This window comes from Lissotriton helveticus, chromosome 1_2 (assembly GCF_964261635.1).
Source record: "Lissotriton helveticus chromosome 1_2, aLisHel1.1, whole genome shotgun sequence".
Classification (NCBI taxonomy): domain Eukaryota; kingdom Metazoa; phylum Chordata; class Amphibia; order Caudata; family Salamandridae; genus Lissotriton; species Lissotriton helveticus.
In genome coordinates, this window is record NC_136058.1 from 373,132,861 (window position 1) to 373,148,242 (window position 15,382).

At 45.3% G+C, this 15,382-nt stretch overlaps 1 protein-coding gene across 2 annotated transcripts in view; it reads left to right on the plus strand.

Moving 5' to 3' along the window:
- Positions 1 to 15,382, plus strand: part of EBNA1BP2 (EBNA1 binding protein 2) — a 161,647-nt gene that overhangs the window by 106,345 nt on the left and 39,920 nt on the right. For both annotated transcript variants that reach the window (XM_078672394.1, XM_078672399.1), the window contains exon 9: positions 6,447 to 6,624. In XM_078672394.1, coding sequence (XP_078528520.1) covers positions 6,447 to 6,624 — 178 coding nt within the window. The remainder of the gene's footprint in view (positions 1 to 6,446; positions 6,625 to 15,382) is intronic.

The following is a 15,382-nucleotide window of genomic DNA, read 5'->3' on the forward strand; positions in this document are numbered from 1 at the left end:
CAGTCAGGGCTAGGTGTATGCTCCCTACCACAGAAGGGTGGCATAATAGAGTGTGTAGTCACCCCAGAAAAGGTGCCCATTGGCCCTACCTGCTACTCCCCTAAAAAGTCCCCATATGTTGTATTCAGGTGGCTCCACCAGACTTGGAAACTAGATCTGCGACGTAAGAAAGAAGACAACCCTGCAAAGACGACAGCGACTGCCTTGGCTCCAGCCCTACCTGCCTTTCTCCAGCTTTTGCGAACCTGAACCTGTCTTGCAGCCAGCCACCTCCTGAAACCCTGGCAAGACTGCTGCTTTCGAAAAAGACTCCAATCTCCCGTGTACAACAGACCTGTCTAAGAGAAACTGACTCCAATGGGTCCTGATCCAGCTTCAACGGTGATCCCTGCCCACACTGTACCCGACGCCCATGGCCTGAGTCTGAGTGGGTCACCTGTGCAGTGAAGTCTCCCCAGCAATCCTGTCCTGGAGTCCAGCGTTGACTGACCTCTCCTGAACTCCACGGTGACACCTGCAGTGTGAATACAGTGGCTCCCCCTGACCGCGACCGGCTCCGGTAAGAACACTCCGACATCGAAAGACACCCTTGCACCCGAAGCCCCTGGGCCTTGGTCAGCTGAGCCGACAGTGCCCCTACGACCCCCTACATCTCCTCCTACCTCTGCTGTTGTTGGTCTCCCTCCTGCAACCTCTGGTGCAACGCCTGTAGCCTGTTTGCCAAAAGAAGAATCTCCATTGCAAAGCATTGGGCGCCTAATGCTGAAATTACACTCTGCTGCCCCTGTGCCGCTGTTGGTGTATGTTACCTACCTGCAAACAGTATGGCTCCAGGCACCCAGTCTCCATTGAATAGCATTAGGCCGAACTCTGACTTTGATCTCTGCACCTGATCCCCTGTGCCGCTAGGGGTGGAGTTTTTGTACGCACTTGACTCTAGCCACTTGCTGTCCTTTGGTAACAGATTGGAATTGTAAGTGTATTATTTACCTGTTTGACCGCGAGATTGTTTTCCCCATAGGATAACATTGAATTGCTCTGAAAAGTTCTTAAGTATCAATTTTTCAAAGTCAAAAGTATTTTTATTTAAAAGCATACTTACCTTATTGCGAAGATCTTGGTCTTAAAATAAAATACAAAGTATATTTCTCTAAAATTGGGGTGGATCTCCTTGAGTCGTGTGTCTGTTATTGGTCAATGTTGTGCATAAATGTCTTACTCTCCTGTGTGTTCGGCCTGAGGCTGCTCGGCGATAGTACCACTAATGGAGCCCTGTGGGTTTTACATTGAGCCCTGTTCACTTCTGGGGAACCTCTTGACTCTGTGCGCGGGATAACCACCCAGTGGCAATACCATATACAGAGCCAGCTTCCTACATTGGCCTACTCTGATTGCATGCAAGTGTTGATAGTTCTGGTCGGTACATTCCAGATACGCAAACAGCGTGGCTTTCATTATCATCAGCTCTTAGTGTCCTCACAGTATGGATCGCTCAGAGTTTCATCGCATGGGAGACACCAACTCTTTAAGCCTTTGTGATTCAGTGGTTCCCATTTGTTCAGAAGTTAGTCCCAAATCTGGCCTGTTAGTGTCCAGGCTGAACTTATCCTTCTGGATGCGCAGGGATTACGGAGTTGCTGGGTTACATGTTCAACTCGATTGACAGACCTGATCATCTATACCTCTAAGGTCATTTCCCAGGCGATCCTCAATGTGATCTAGAAAGCGAGACGCTCCTCCAGATGCTGCATGAGCCTCGTGTTTACTCTTTGCCTGAATTTTGATCCGCTGACTGGATCCGCATGGCGGTCGAATGCCCTCTTGATCTACTGGACAGAGTGGCCGTCATATCAGTCAGAATTTTGTGCCTTGCCCTGAAACCCAAAGCTTGGCGGGTAGGTTCCTGAGGAATGTTTCTGAATTCATGCTAAAAACTCTCACTTTTATTAAATAAATATATTCCTAAAGCATGATGTGGTAGTGCACTGTCCTTTACTGGCCGCACATTTCCATTGAAATGGCCTCAAACCTTCCCACTGACGTACACCTCAACTGATAAAACTGTATAGTGTACAAACAATGTGTCAAAATCGGTTTCCAGCAAATATTTTTCATTTGCACATCACCAACTAAAGTGTTCAGATCCTATTAAAATCTTTGTTTCTATTACACTTCAGAAGTTTTAAAAAGTGCTTTCAGAACTACTGAAATATATTTTGGAATATTTGTTCAGCTCAGTTACAAGCTATTTAAATGTTGTGTGTTAGAAAAAAAAACCTGACAGCCTTTCATTTTACCTCCCTGTAAACCAGCACAGTTGTTAAATGGTTCACTTTGCTTTTCTTTCTGTGGTTGCAAAATTGGAGAATTTTGTAAACCCTAGTCTCAGGACAAAATGAGCAGCAATTCGTAAGAGGACATAAGTTGACTTTGACCTCTGTCTTTCAAAGCACAGCTAATGTGACGAGATAAAAACTAGATTTAAAGGCTTATTTATTGCTTCTTCACTTTCTTACTGAAAAGGACACCTTTTCTATGTCATCTCGAGCTATTTCGTCTGAACAGATGAGTAGGCCCTAAAAATAGCCATAGCGAGTGGGCGAGAGAATTTGTTGTGACCAGATAGTAATATTAACTGTGGATGGTTTAAGTGGACACACAAATTGTGTCCCTTTTTAAGGCCATATCACAGCTGTGCCCTATTGCGACGAGGACCCGCCCTTCAGATGGAATCTTGCTACTTGTCATGATGTATTGTGACTTTGTTATGCTGCTTACAGTATATTTTAATATCTGGCTTTTGCATCTCTGGCCTGTCTCTGGACATTCCTCTGATGCCAAATTGTGGGTTGTTGGTTGTATTTTTTCATCTTCACTTGAAAAGCTTAGAGATCCCTGATCTGGTCCTTTCCTACTCTGGTGAAGGTCGACTCTGTATACTTATCCTATTGTAACTACGTTTGTGCTGGTCTTCTGGCCATTTAATGGTTCTCCTTGTCATCCCGGTCTGCTTTTGACCTCTTGGGTCCTTTGTTCTTTTTGATTTCTCAACATGTAAACCTATTAGTTCATCGCACCCTTAAGAGCCTCCCTGAACGCTGCCGCGAGACTCATTACTGGCTCAAGGAAACATTTGCATATATCCCCAGACTTAAAGTCCCTAAAATGGCTGCCTTTTGAAGCCAGAATACAGCTAAAAATTGCAGTTATGACACACTCGGCCGTGCACCACAATGCACCCAACTACCTGCCTCAAAAGTTGTCTATATCAGGAGGTTCGAGATCCAATAGAAGTACAAAAAATCTACTCCTGAAACCTCGTAGATTCCGGAAGGAAAAAACATACAAGCGCTCCTTCTCAGGAATGGCACCCAGGATCTGGAATGCGCTCCCTCCTGAAACCAGGCTTATCTCCTCCACTGCACTCTTCAAGAAAGAGGTGAAAACCATCCTTCTGGCCATGATCTCCTGAACCTTATAGGTGCTGGATCAGAGACTCTGCATTGCTCTGTATCACTGTTCACCTTGTCCTTTGGCACTATACTTCTACTTGATGGGGACACTACTACGCTACTCTCTTACTACCGACCAATATATGATACACGCTGGTTTACTGATTCACTCTCCCGATGCCCCCACTCAGTGTTCTCTCTATACTAAAACATTGGTATAAGCCATCCACACACCCAAGGTGTACCTGAACACCTCTGTAGTGGGATCAATGACTTGTGCCGTCTTATATTACTTGTTTACCTGATTGTATATTGATATGATTTATGTATGTTATTATCCTACCATGTTAGTGACTATTATACTGCTCCCACTATCTCTGTTCAGCCCTATTGCCCCTACCCTGTCTTTGTGAAGCGCTCTGATATCTGTAAGGATCTTGTTCGCGCTATATAAAACTTTGAATAAATAAATAAAATCTATCCCCATCGCTGGTTGGTCCCCCGTGAAGAGGCCTTTTGTTGCCCCATTGTTTAACTCTTTGTAGACCCCATTTCTGCCCTCTTACCTCACATTGGTAGACAGGAATGTTACCACAATGCTAATGAATTGTGTGTATCAGCTGTTCTTAGACTTTTGACTTCTGTGATTAGAGTCTTTTTTCCAAGGCAGCAGTCCTCCTAGGGGTTTCAGAGGTCGCTGGCTGCAAGATAGGTCGAAGGCTCGCAGAAACAGGTGGATAGGGCTGGGTCCAAGGCAGTCGTCTTCAGCAAACACAAGAAGATGAAGGGCGGAGCGCTGAAACGTTTCAGGCACTCAGCCGCATTCACAGATCTGGAATGAATCCATCATCATTCTTGTTGTCTTCGGTCCTCTTAGGTTGTCACAGATCTAGTTTCTAGGTCTGGAGGAGCCACCTAAATACTAAGTTTAGGAGGCGTTTTAGGGGATTAGCAGGTAGGGCCAATGGGCTCCTTACCTAGGGTGACTGCACCCTCTATTATACCACCCTTCTGTGGGAGGAGGCATAGACCTGGCCCTGACGGGTGGGCATGCTTCTTAATCTTTCGAATTTTTCCTGCCGGTTTTCCCACCCAAAGTGGGGGAGCACTGGCCCATCCTGGGGAGGAGGTATGACACCTTTTCCCAGTATGTACATTGTTCCCGGTCCCAGAGAGCATGGGCTCTCTACTCAAGGGTCCAGAAACATGTCTGGTGGTGGCTGGGTGCCTACAGCCGGTAAGAGACCACACCAGGTTTCGAGGGTATTCAGGGGGCACCTCTGAGGTGCCCTCTGTGTTTATGGTACAATAAATCCCACACTGACATCAGTGTGGGATTTATTGTAAGGAAGAGTTTGGTATCGAACACTCTTGTGTTCAGTGAAGCCACCATGGTGCTGTGAAACTCGAGTTGTCCAGTTTACAGCCCATGTACTCTCTATGGCTTCCCTGGCACCTACAATTTTAGGAAACTGGACCACAATATTGTAGGGACATGCCTGCTCAGGCATTACGGCTGGGAGGCCTGCCAGAGGGGCGACTTGCCTGTGAATAGGCAGTACTGTTTGGCATGGCACCCAGACAGGGTGCTGTGTCGACTTTGTTTTCTCCCTCACTGGGGCATGCAAGCTGCAAGAGCAGTGCCGTGGTTCTCTTCAGCTCCCAGGACCTAGGTACCCAGGGTACCACTTACAGGGGGCAGAAGTACCAATTGTGGATCTGTTTTGGGGACGAAGCACTGGCACAGGAGTCCTGGGTGGCAGGGACCCTGCGGGCTATGTTAAAACCACATCAAAACCAGGCAAAAAGTAGGGGGATACAATCCAAAAGAGTCCCTTTCTCACAACCCTCAGCTTGTATGTGGAGGACTCTGGTATGCTACTCAGTGGATCTGTGAAAGAGCAGAGCCTGTGGCAGAAAACGTGCCCGTCTCCGACAGCATTAAACATTCCTGTGCAAGGAGTGTGCTACTTCCTTCATCTCTGAAAACCGTTGAGTTTGGCGGAACAGGGGCATAAGGATCCCCAGTAAAATGGTCACCATGATGAGTTTTTTTTATTTATTTACTTTTTAAACCAGTACTGCTATCAAAAGTTCTAGTACTTAGATGTATTTGCTTGTCTGAATCCCCCAAAACTAGACTCATTGCCCTGTGTGCTTACAGGAACTACACTGATCCTGCTCGGCACCCACAAGTTCCTCTTGTGCTTCTTATTGGTAACAACACAACACAGAGGAGGCTGCTTCATGCAAGCGTCCCACTTTACCTTTCTGTGTTTGCATTTTTGATTCCTTTTCATTTAATGCACATGTTTAATGAGTAAAGGTGAACATATGTATTCATAACTTGACTGTTCTGAAAACGGGTAACAGCAAGTAAAGCTGCAAATGGGCGAAACAGAGCTCTGCAATAGGCTGCATATATCCCCTTTTACCAGCTGTAACACAATCAGTACATTGTGAAGAGCATTTATGTAAGAGTTGATAAGGGATGTGTCATCGCCCTCACTTGTACATCTTTCTGCCACAACAAGCAGACACAAACCTCTTGTGTAGTGTAGTAATTGCAGCTGATCCATAGATCCACTCGTCCCTTGGGCTGTACTTGCAGCTTATGGTTCTTTGAGCTCTTGGGCTGTAGTTGATGATTGGTTTGTCACTGTACCTCGAACTATGGTTGTGTCCGTTCCCTCATTTTCCTGTTTGTTCAGCTGTTGATCTCTTTATCCTGATCTGCAGTTGCATCTGATGACCTGTTATTCTGAGTGTCTTGGGCATTAGCTGCATCGGACAGTCCGTTGATGCTCCTACCTTGGGTGTCATTGTTTTTGATTTTGTTCATTTGACTGTGGATTTAGCTGATGATCTGGTGATATCCTTATCACATACTGCTGGTGTTTACAGGGCCATTTACCTGTGGCTAATTGTAGGTAACTGTCTATTGGTCCCTGTGTCTTTGGTTGGCTTTAACAGTGCTTTGTTTTCTTCCTCCAGACCTAATGCAAAGAGACGCTTCAAGGATCAGAAGTTTGGCTTCGGTGGCAAGAAAAAAGGCTCCAAGAGGAACACAAAGGAGAGCTTCAACGACGTGTCGGGGTTCCGTGCTAGTGTGGCGCACAGTAAAGGCCCTGTCAGACCTGGGAAGAAAAGCCCCAAAATGCGGGGCAGCAATGTAAGTTGGTGTGCTGTGCAGGTGAATGCTGGTGTGTATTGGAGGCGGATGAAATTTGTGTTAAGCTGCAACGTATGCTTGATGTATGGCCTTGGAATGTGTTAGCCCCGAGCCGTGCATAGTCCCTTTTGACATTGCCTGTGAGCTGAGATTTGCTCACCCATGGTACCTAAACTGCATTAAAGAGCTGTGTGGCAAATAAACCAGGGAGAAGTCTGTTCTGGCATAACATGACTTGGGGCACAGGCCACAGGTTCTCTGTGGAACTGGAGGTGTGCATGAAGCTCATCATGATGGAGCGTGTAATTTGCTGTGTTAAACCATCACTTGAGAACAGTGGGGCTGAGCGGACCTTCACCGGGGGCAGTATAATAAGGAAACGTACAAGAAGCATCCAATCCAATACCGTTGAACGTTTATGAGCCATAATAGGAGGAAAGGTAGTACGGCCCCTCGTCAGCTTGCATGTGAAGGAGCAATAACCATTGATAATAAAGTATCCTTGACGTCACAACGAGGCACTCCAGAACATCAGACTTGCAAACTGCATGATCATTGTATGAAAGCGCCATTACCTACTGTGCACTAACACAGGACTCTGCAAAGCAATAGCTGATCAATCCTGTTAAAGCACAAGTAAAGATTGGACTGTGTCTGTGCTATTTATAAAGTGCTAACCTAGCCGCAGGGCAGTGTAATGCTGTGCTGAGTGAAAGGTAGGACACATTCAAGCAAAAGTGGACGGTCACTGGATCATGGATGGTGTGATTGTGAGACCTGCCCTTGTAATGTCACAATCTTTATCCGGTTCACTTAGGTTGCTTTAACAAATCCTTTAGCTCAGTCCTGGGTAGCTGTGGTGCGGAGCGGTCAGACTTTATGAAAGGAGCAAGCAGCAAAGCATTAGCTTAGAAGCACCAAACCAACGGGTAAATAAGAAATGATCAAATAAAAATTCAAAACAAGTTTATAAAAATTGTGTATTTTTATCTTAAACAAAAATCTATCCAGGGGAGCCAGAGGTATGATTTTTCAAAGGTAAGTACATTATTTTAAGTTCCAATAAATCTTTGTAATTGGCATGGCGGTTCCTGAGCGAACGGGTTAGCATGACTACAAATCCTATCTTTTTACTGCCACAATGACTGCTAAGTCCATCTCTACGCTGGCTATTAATTATGCATCTGACATTTACTATAAGAACAATAGTAGTCACTTGTAATTAATTTATATTGATTGGACTTTTTATTCAGATCTTTGATATGACAATTTATGTATTACTTTGGCATTTGAAATTCTGATTAAATCTGTGAAATGATTTGTACCCTATTAATTTTTAAATATTTACATATATAAAAGAATCTTTTGCTATAAAGATGTCCCATGTTGCTATTCTCTCATTTGATTGTTTATTCCACATCTCATAAAAAAGGTGGTTTAAGATAAAATTATGTAGAGATCCCAATGTAGTTTAGTCGGATAAATTGATATTCATATGATACAGTCTGACTTCTGTAAGTCATTTATTATTTTGAAATAAATTCCCTTGCCGGTATCTTTTACATTACAATGGCTTGGGAGCGAGTCCTGGGGAACACTTAAGTCCAAGGAGACACGTACCCTCCGGATCCTATAGACTCCGTCTTCATGTAAGATTTCACCAGGATTGCTGTTGTGGCCAAGAAGGGGTCCTGGTGCTGAAAAAATGTTAGTGCAGTGGAGGCAATGCATTGTTTCTGGGGCCCACCTCAACGCCTACGAACTACAGGTTTCTTCTCCAACTCTCGATCGCCCACAATTCCACTGGTCAACTGGCCTCCGGTTACAGCTGTCTTCTGCAGTTTTGAACAGCTGAGTGGTTTTTTTTTTTTGGGGAGAACGAGGGCCTTTTTGATGACTGCCACAAGTCCCACTGACTTAGGGACACTTTGGGCAGGGCAGGACTGAGTTTCCTAGTCAGCAATTCCAGCAGCGGGCAGGTGATTCTGGGCAGCTGGGCTCTCATTAAGGGAAGGCTTCCTTCAGCTTTTGTCTCCCTGGTGCTGTACGTGGGACTAGCCACCTTACCCTTGGGATCACCTCTTTTGTCCTTGCACAAGCGGTTCTTTTTTCACAAGTGGCCACTACAGGGACTTTCTTCTTTATTCCCACAGGTTCAGCAGGTGCAGTCCAGTCTTTGGTGCAGCCTCTCTTTGTTGGGTACAGGGAGAAGCAGGGCAGCCTTGCATCAGTTCTAGACACAAGTACAGCTCTTCTTGCAAGGATTAGGAACAGCAAATGCTGTCCTCTTTGCCAGTCGCTTGACTTCAGCAGGTACACTCCTTCCTTACTTCAGCCTTGCTTTGCTGGGTCAGGGAGCAGCACTCTCTTTTCTGTCTTCTTGCCAGTCGGGTGGTGTCCGTAGGACTGTGGGTCTCGTGTGCCTCTTTAATGCCATCTTCTCGTTAGTGGGAGGGGACGACTCCCTAGCCAATAGTTCCCAAGAGGCTACCCTACACACTTTACATCTCCTCCAGAGGGTTTGGCCACCCTACGTCTCTACCCTATATCAAGATGGCGCAACCTTCTTTCCCTGCGAGGAGCCCTAGGCACAACCCTGGGATGTACATAGTATAATGAGCCACTCTTCCTGGAAAACCAGCACAGCAACAGGTTTTCCACCTGTAGATGTGATGCCAGCCTGTCTCCCTATAAAAAGGCGCGGGCAGGTAAAGGTGCGATTGCCATTTGCTTCACTGAGGCAGTAGCCTCTTTGAAGGTGGGCCATGTGTGGCCACCTCCCGTTAGTCATCCTGCTGGAGGAGGTCACACCTCCTCCCTTTAGCAGTTCTGTTTGTTCCCTGTTCTGGGAGGCTTCACAGTTCCTAGCAGGGGCAGCATGTTGTCTCTGGTGACAACTGTGGCAGATAAACGGTGGGTTTGGACAACAAAGTGGTGACTTTTTAAAGTCGCCTTTCTGTTAAGTTACTTTAAATCCCATCTCGTCAATGGGTTGGGCTTAATGTAATGATTCATTTGATACCTTGGAGTAATATCTTTGGAGGTCCCAAATGAAAGTTGGCACTTAGCATGGTGGCGAGTGAAACTCCATGTTAATCACTGGCAACACTGGCCTTGCTACAGTGAAAACGGCAATCATGTTTTTACTGTTAGGACATGTTATACAGAAAAGGAACATGCTCTTCTTTTTTGTGGTAAATAAATAAATAATACCCTATTTTTGACTAGACTTATAGCATAACAGATAGCTCAATAAATAAGAGTCAAGATTCGAGGTAGTAGGAGTTTCTGCAGGTTTATTACAGCATAAGGACTGGATCAGGACAACCTGCATAGGATGACCCAGCAGCTGCTGGGGCTAGGTCTGGGATGAGCGCGCTAACATTCAATAACAAAACACAGGCATATATACATAGCGCGAACACATAGCATTACATTGCAGTAGGCGTAGCAGTGGGTGGAGCAGAAGGCGTGACGCGTAGCAGTCGCGAAAGATAACAGTAAAAAGAGGTGTAACTGGGAGTATACATAGACATGTGATGCAAAACGTAACAGAATATGTCATGAATGGGCGGAAACATAGGAGGGGGCTACCTAAGGAGCCGGGACCTCTAACCTAATGGTGCGCGAAAACTGGCAATGACGTGTTACTAGGAGAAGCTGGGGGCTACGAACTCTGTGCTAGGAGCAGAGACTAAAGTCTGGAGGGTCGGAGCGACATGTACCTAAACCCTATCTGGTATCTAATGTTTAGGGAACATGTTGATATAAACTAGAAGTCATGAGGGGAAAAGCTAACTTGACTCTAAGACTGGACCATGCATTATTCTACATGTAGTGCGTGATGAAGAATACTAAATGACCATTAAATACAGTATTTCTCTAACATGGAGACGAGAAGGCTAGACAATGACGGAAACTATTGATGCAGTTCAGTAGCTTAGGAATGCAGAGGAGGAGGACTGAACTGATAGCTGGAACTATAACATACTTTTGGCAGACTCAGAGGCAGAGCCAAGCTGCACCGGGCACTGCGAGGCAGGAAGTAAGTGAAGGGTCGAGGATACAGGTGGGGGCTGTATCGCTCCTCAGCGAGGCTTTCAGGAGACAGAAGCTGAATCTGTGGTCCGGGCCCTTTTGAGGCCTGGAAACGGGGATTTTATAATGGAATAACGTGTACACTGAGAAACGTGGCAACATTACTTTACATAGGCCTGATATTCGTAGTATTCACGAGGACTGGAAAATGACATACCAGAGGTGGACACAACTGTAATTGCGCCATTAATCAGGCATGGGGAATAACATATGCATATTGGTCATGCACACATAACATATGATGGATGAGGCGTAGGGACACAGAACATGGCAAAATTTACTTTTCCACATTCCCTCCTTGTCACTACGTTTCCATCAGGAAACATCAATTTTCATGATACCATCTATCATTTCATACAGTACCATTTGCTCGTCTCGAATTGTCTTGGAACGGGATTCAGAACGGGGCTTGGGACTAGGAATACAAGAGGTAGCACACATGCTGCAAATCGCAGGGCCACATTGTATACAGAGGCAGCAGCTAAATATGATCGCTACTGCAATACCTAGAAAGGACAGGACTTTCCATCCCCATGCGGAAAGTATATTCCAGAACCAACCGGACCATGTCCAGGTGCCTGGATCTTGATGTAACAGATGGGCAATTTTATGGAGTCTGGTTATAGCTGAATAAACAGACGGCGCGTTATTTGGAATGAAAATGCAGCAACTAGATCCGATGACTCTACAGGCCCCGCCCCTATCGGCCAGTATGACGTCAAGGACGAGACGATTTTGCAAAACGACAAATCTCATGGCAGATTGTTCTTCGGTTAGGTTACCTAGAGCAGAGGCAGTCTCATTAACTACAGCTTCAAGGGTTCTTGTTAACCTACGGATCAGTTTACTATTCTGGACAGGTCCTATAAAAAAGAAGAAACCTTTATTGAAATCTGTATACTGTTCTAGAGTAGTTTCAGTATAATCGACAATTGGGGACTCCCTTCTATGTCTAATGTGTACTAGATGTGTGTTTCTGTGATAATCAGATGGGGCTAGGAAAACAGGTGGCAGTAGGAAGGCAATGTAACAGGTTCCCTCCCAATCGAGGGGCAGACGGACATATGCAGTTTGACCACAAATAAAATAAGAATGACGTGAAGCTTTGAAAACAGATTTCCCACTGTCACTATACTTGATAACAGTAGTACATTCACTATGACCTATGTGTACAGAACCATAATTACGGACACATAATTCGCCTTTGACTGGTAGTACTGAAATAGCAGGTAAGTCTGGAGTAGTATCAGACTGAACATTCAGGACCATGAAATTCGACGAATAATTACCTAAATTATAAACTTCATTTTCTAGATCTAAACCTGTTCTGTGGGGGAGACCTTGCTTGTCTGGAAAACATGTACTGTTAAGAAAAGACATATCTGTTGAGGATGACGTTAACGTGGACCATGCTCCACACGAACCATTATGTGAGAATGGATAAGGAAAAAGTGGCAGAACTCCCTTCGGTGTCTGGAAAGGGGGGAGTCGACCACACACCCAACAATTTGTGGCATTGCTGGTCTGGTGTGAATAATGTAACATACGGATAAATGTGTTGTTACGCATAGCGAGGCGGTAAGAATATTCGTGAGGAGGCAGATCACTAAACGTGTGCTCTACTGTAGCATTAGTAGACATATTTACATGAGGAACTGGAAAACACAGGAAAAGTGCGTAGCTAGTGCAGGAAATCAAAAATGCTGATGAATAATATGAAACTCAGAAAAACGATACATTGAAGTGAACTTCGACTGACTCTCTCACTATGGGGGTCTATTTTATACATGTCAGAAACAATCTAACCGTTTCACCTAGGGGAGGACTTATACAATCAAACTGACTGACTTATTTTACTAGACCTGAGCTTTAACTTATACTCCTGTTGCGGAGTTTTCTCTAACAAGGGAGGGGTTGTAATAATGTCTTGTGCGGGACAGTCCTTAAGAGCAATATTCTGGCAGTCCTTTGAATCCTGGGAATCCTTGGAAATGTTTTTGGAGACTGATTTCAATCCATTGAAAAGTTTTACATGAGAAAGGTGGACCCACCCCTTCCTGCCTTCCAACTTGACGGCAGTTCGGGTGGTCAAGAGGACCTGACGTGGCTCCTTCCAACGTGGTTCCAGCGGACTTGATCTGTCGAAATTCCGGACCATTACAAGGGAGCCTGGAACGATCTCGTGCGGTGCCACCTCGGTATTGTCTGGAAATGCGGCGGCAACCTGTGAACGACATGAGTTGAGGGCAGACATCAAGGAAGCTAGGTAATCTGTCAGCATATTACATGAAACATCGGTAATACTTCGGGGTCTAGGAGTACCCCACATGTTAGGGGGGCGGCCGAATACGACCTCATACGGGGACAGACCTGATCTGGAATGTGCGACCATGCGCATATAAAATAAAGCGACTGGCAGAGCTATTAACCAGTCCACACCTTTGTCCTTACAGACTTTTGCAATACGGATTTTCAGAGTCTGATTATGTCTCTCTACGAGACCGGCTGCTTCAGGATGGCGTACACAATGAAACTTCCACTGGTACCCTAACAAAAGGGAAACGTGCTTCATTAACTCTGAGGAGAATGGCTGACCGTTATCAGAATATACGACTCTAGGGAGTCCATATCTAGGGAAAAATTCACGAACCAACTGCTTGGCAGTGGTCGCGGCTGTGTAATCTGGGACTGGATATGCTTCTGTCCACCTGGACAAAGCGCATACAACTACAAGGACATACTTGAAACCTCGACATCGCTCCATCTGAATATAATCCATCTGGAGGACCTCAAAAGGGTGGTCAGGGGGCTGGAAACCACCTTGTTCCACCGGGACACTTTTACCTGGGTTAAACTGACAACATATCATACAGGTACGGACTTTCTGTTTGGCTGCAGCTCGTAAATACTTGTTGAACCAAATGTTCTGGATACTGTCTAACATAGCTTTTTCTCCTAAATGTGCTGGACTATGTGCGGTATTGATAATGACTTGAACCATAGAATCGGGGAGAAACCATGTGGCTCTACCCTTTGTTAACCATCCTTGATCTGTCTGGACCCCTCCTTGTTCAGACCATTTCTTGATTTCATCGGGAGTAGCGTGTAACTGTATATCCATGACATCTTGTGTAGGGTCTTTAACTGTCATGCATGTAATCGGATCTGGAGTATGTGTCTGATTAACTGGAATGTCTGGAGTCTGTGCTGTAAGCTTGGCTGTACGGTCTGCTAGATCATTACCTTGGGAAATAATGTCTGTGACTTTCGTATGTGCTTTGCATTTCATGATAGCAATAGATGTCGGTAAATGTATGGCATCTAACAGGGCTTGAATAAGGAGACCATGCTGAATCTTGGTTCCATGAGAAGTCATGAAACCTCTCTCCTGCCAAAGTACTCCGAAGTCGTGTACAACTCCGAATGCGTAACGTGAATCTGTGTAAACATTAACTTTCAGGTTCTTGGCATGTATACAGGCTTGTGTCAGAGCGACTAGCTCTGCTGCTTGAGCGGACAGGGTATCAATACGGTGTGTTTCAATAACTTCAGTGTCAGTAGTCACTGCATATGCAGCGACTAGTTCTCCTGTACTAGTTCTCATACATGAACCATCCACATAAAGTGTCAGGTCAGGATCTGGTAACGGAATATCTGTCAGGTCTTGTCTTGACTTAGTCGTAATGTTAACTACTTCCACACAATCATGTGGGTCTGGATTTGAATTAACTGATGGTAACAGTGTAGCAGGATTCAGAACGTTGCAGCGTCTGATTTCTATGTGTGGCTGGAACAGTGTCAATTCATAACCTGTTAAACGTGCAATTGTCAAGTGCTGAGTTTGTGTTCGGTTTAAAAGAACTTCCACGGAATGTGGAACTTGTACTGTCAGGGAATGTCCTAAAACTATGGAATCACTTTGTCTGATAGCTAGTGCTGTGGCTGCAACTGACTTGAGGCACGCAGGTAACGCCTGGGCGACTGGATCTAGTGTGCTCGAAAAATAAGCACAGGGCTTGTATTGTCCTGCTTGATCTTGTGTGAGAACAGATAATGCTGTACCTTCGCGTTCAGTAACAAAAAGTGTAAAAGGCTTACTGTAGTTCGGTGTAGCTAGAACTGGAGCTTGACATAAGGCTTTCTTTAACTCGTTGAAACTAAGTGTATGTTCAGATGTCCAAGGGAGGACAGTCGATACGGCTGCCTCCTGTGTCGTTAACTGTATCAGTGGCTTGGCTAGAAATGCATACTGGGGAATCCATTGTCTACAATAAGAAGTAAGGCCGATAAAAGCACGTACCTCCTTCTGGGTTCTGGGCTGGGGAAGACTCGCTATTAACTGGATACGGTCTGGTGTCAACTGCCTACCCCTCTTGGACAGCAAGTGTCCTAAGTATACCACTTGCTGGACACAGAATTGAAGCTTCGAAGGTGACACCTTGTGCCCCATCTCGGCAAGGAAATACAAAACTGTCAGTGATGCACGCTCGCAATCACGTTCAGAACGGGCTGTGATCAGTAGATCATCGACATACTGGAGCAGGGCAGTGTCAGTTGGCATGTGAATATTGTCTAGCTGTCTCTTGAGTGCTTGACTGTAAATACTAGGGCTTTCTGTGAAACCTTGAGGAGCGCGTGTGAACATATAGCTCCTTCCATT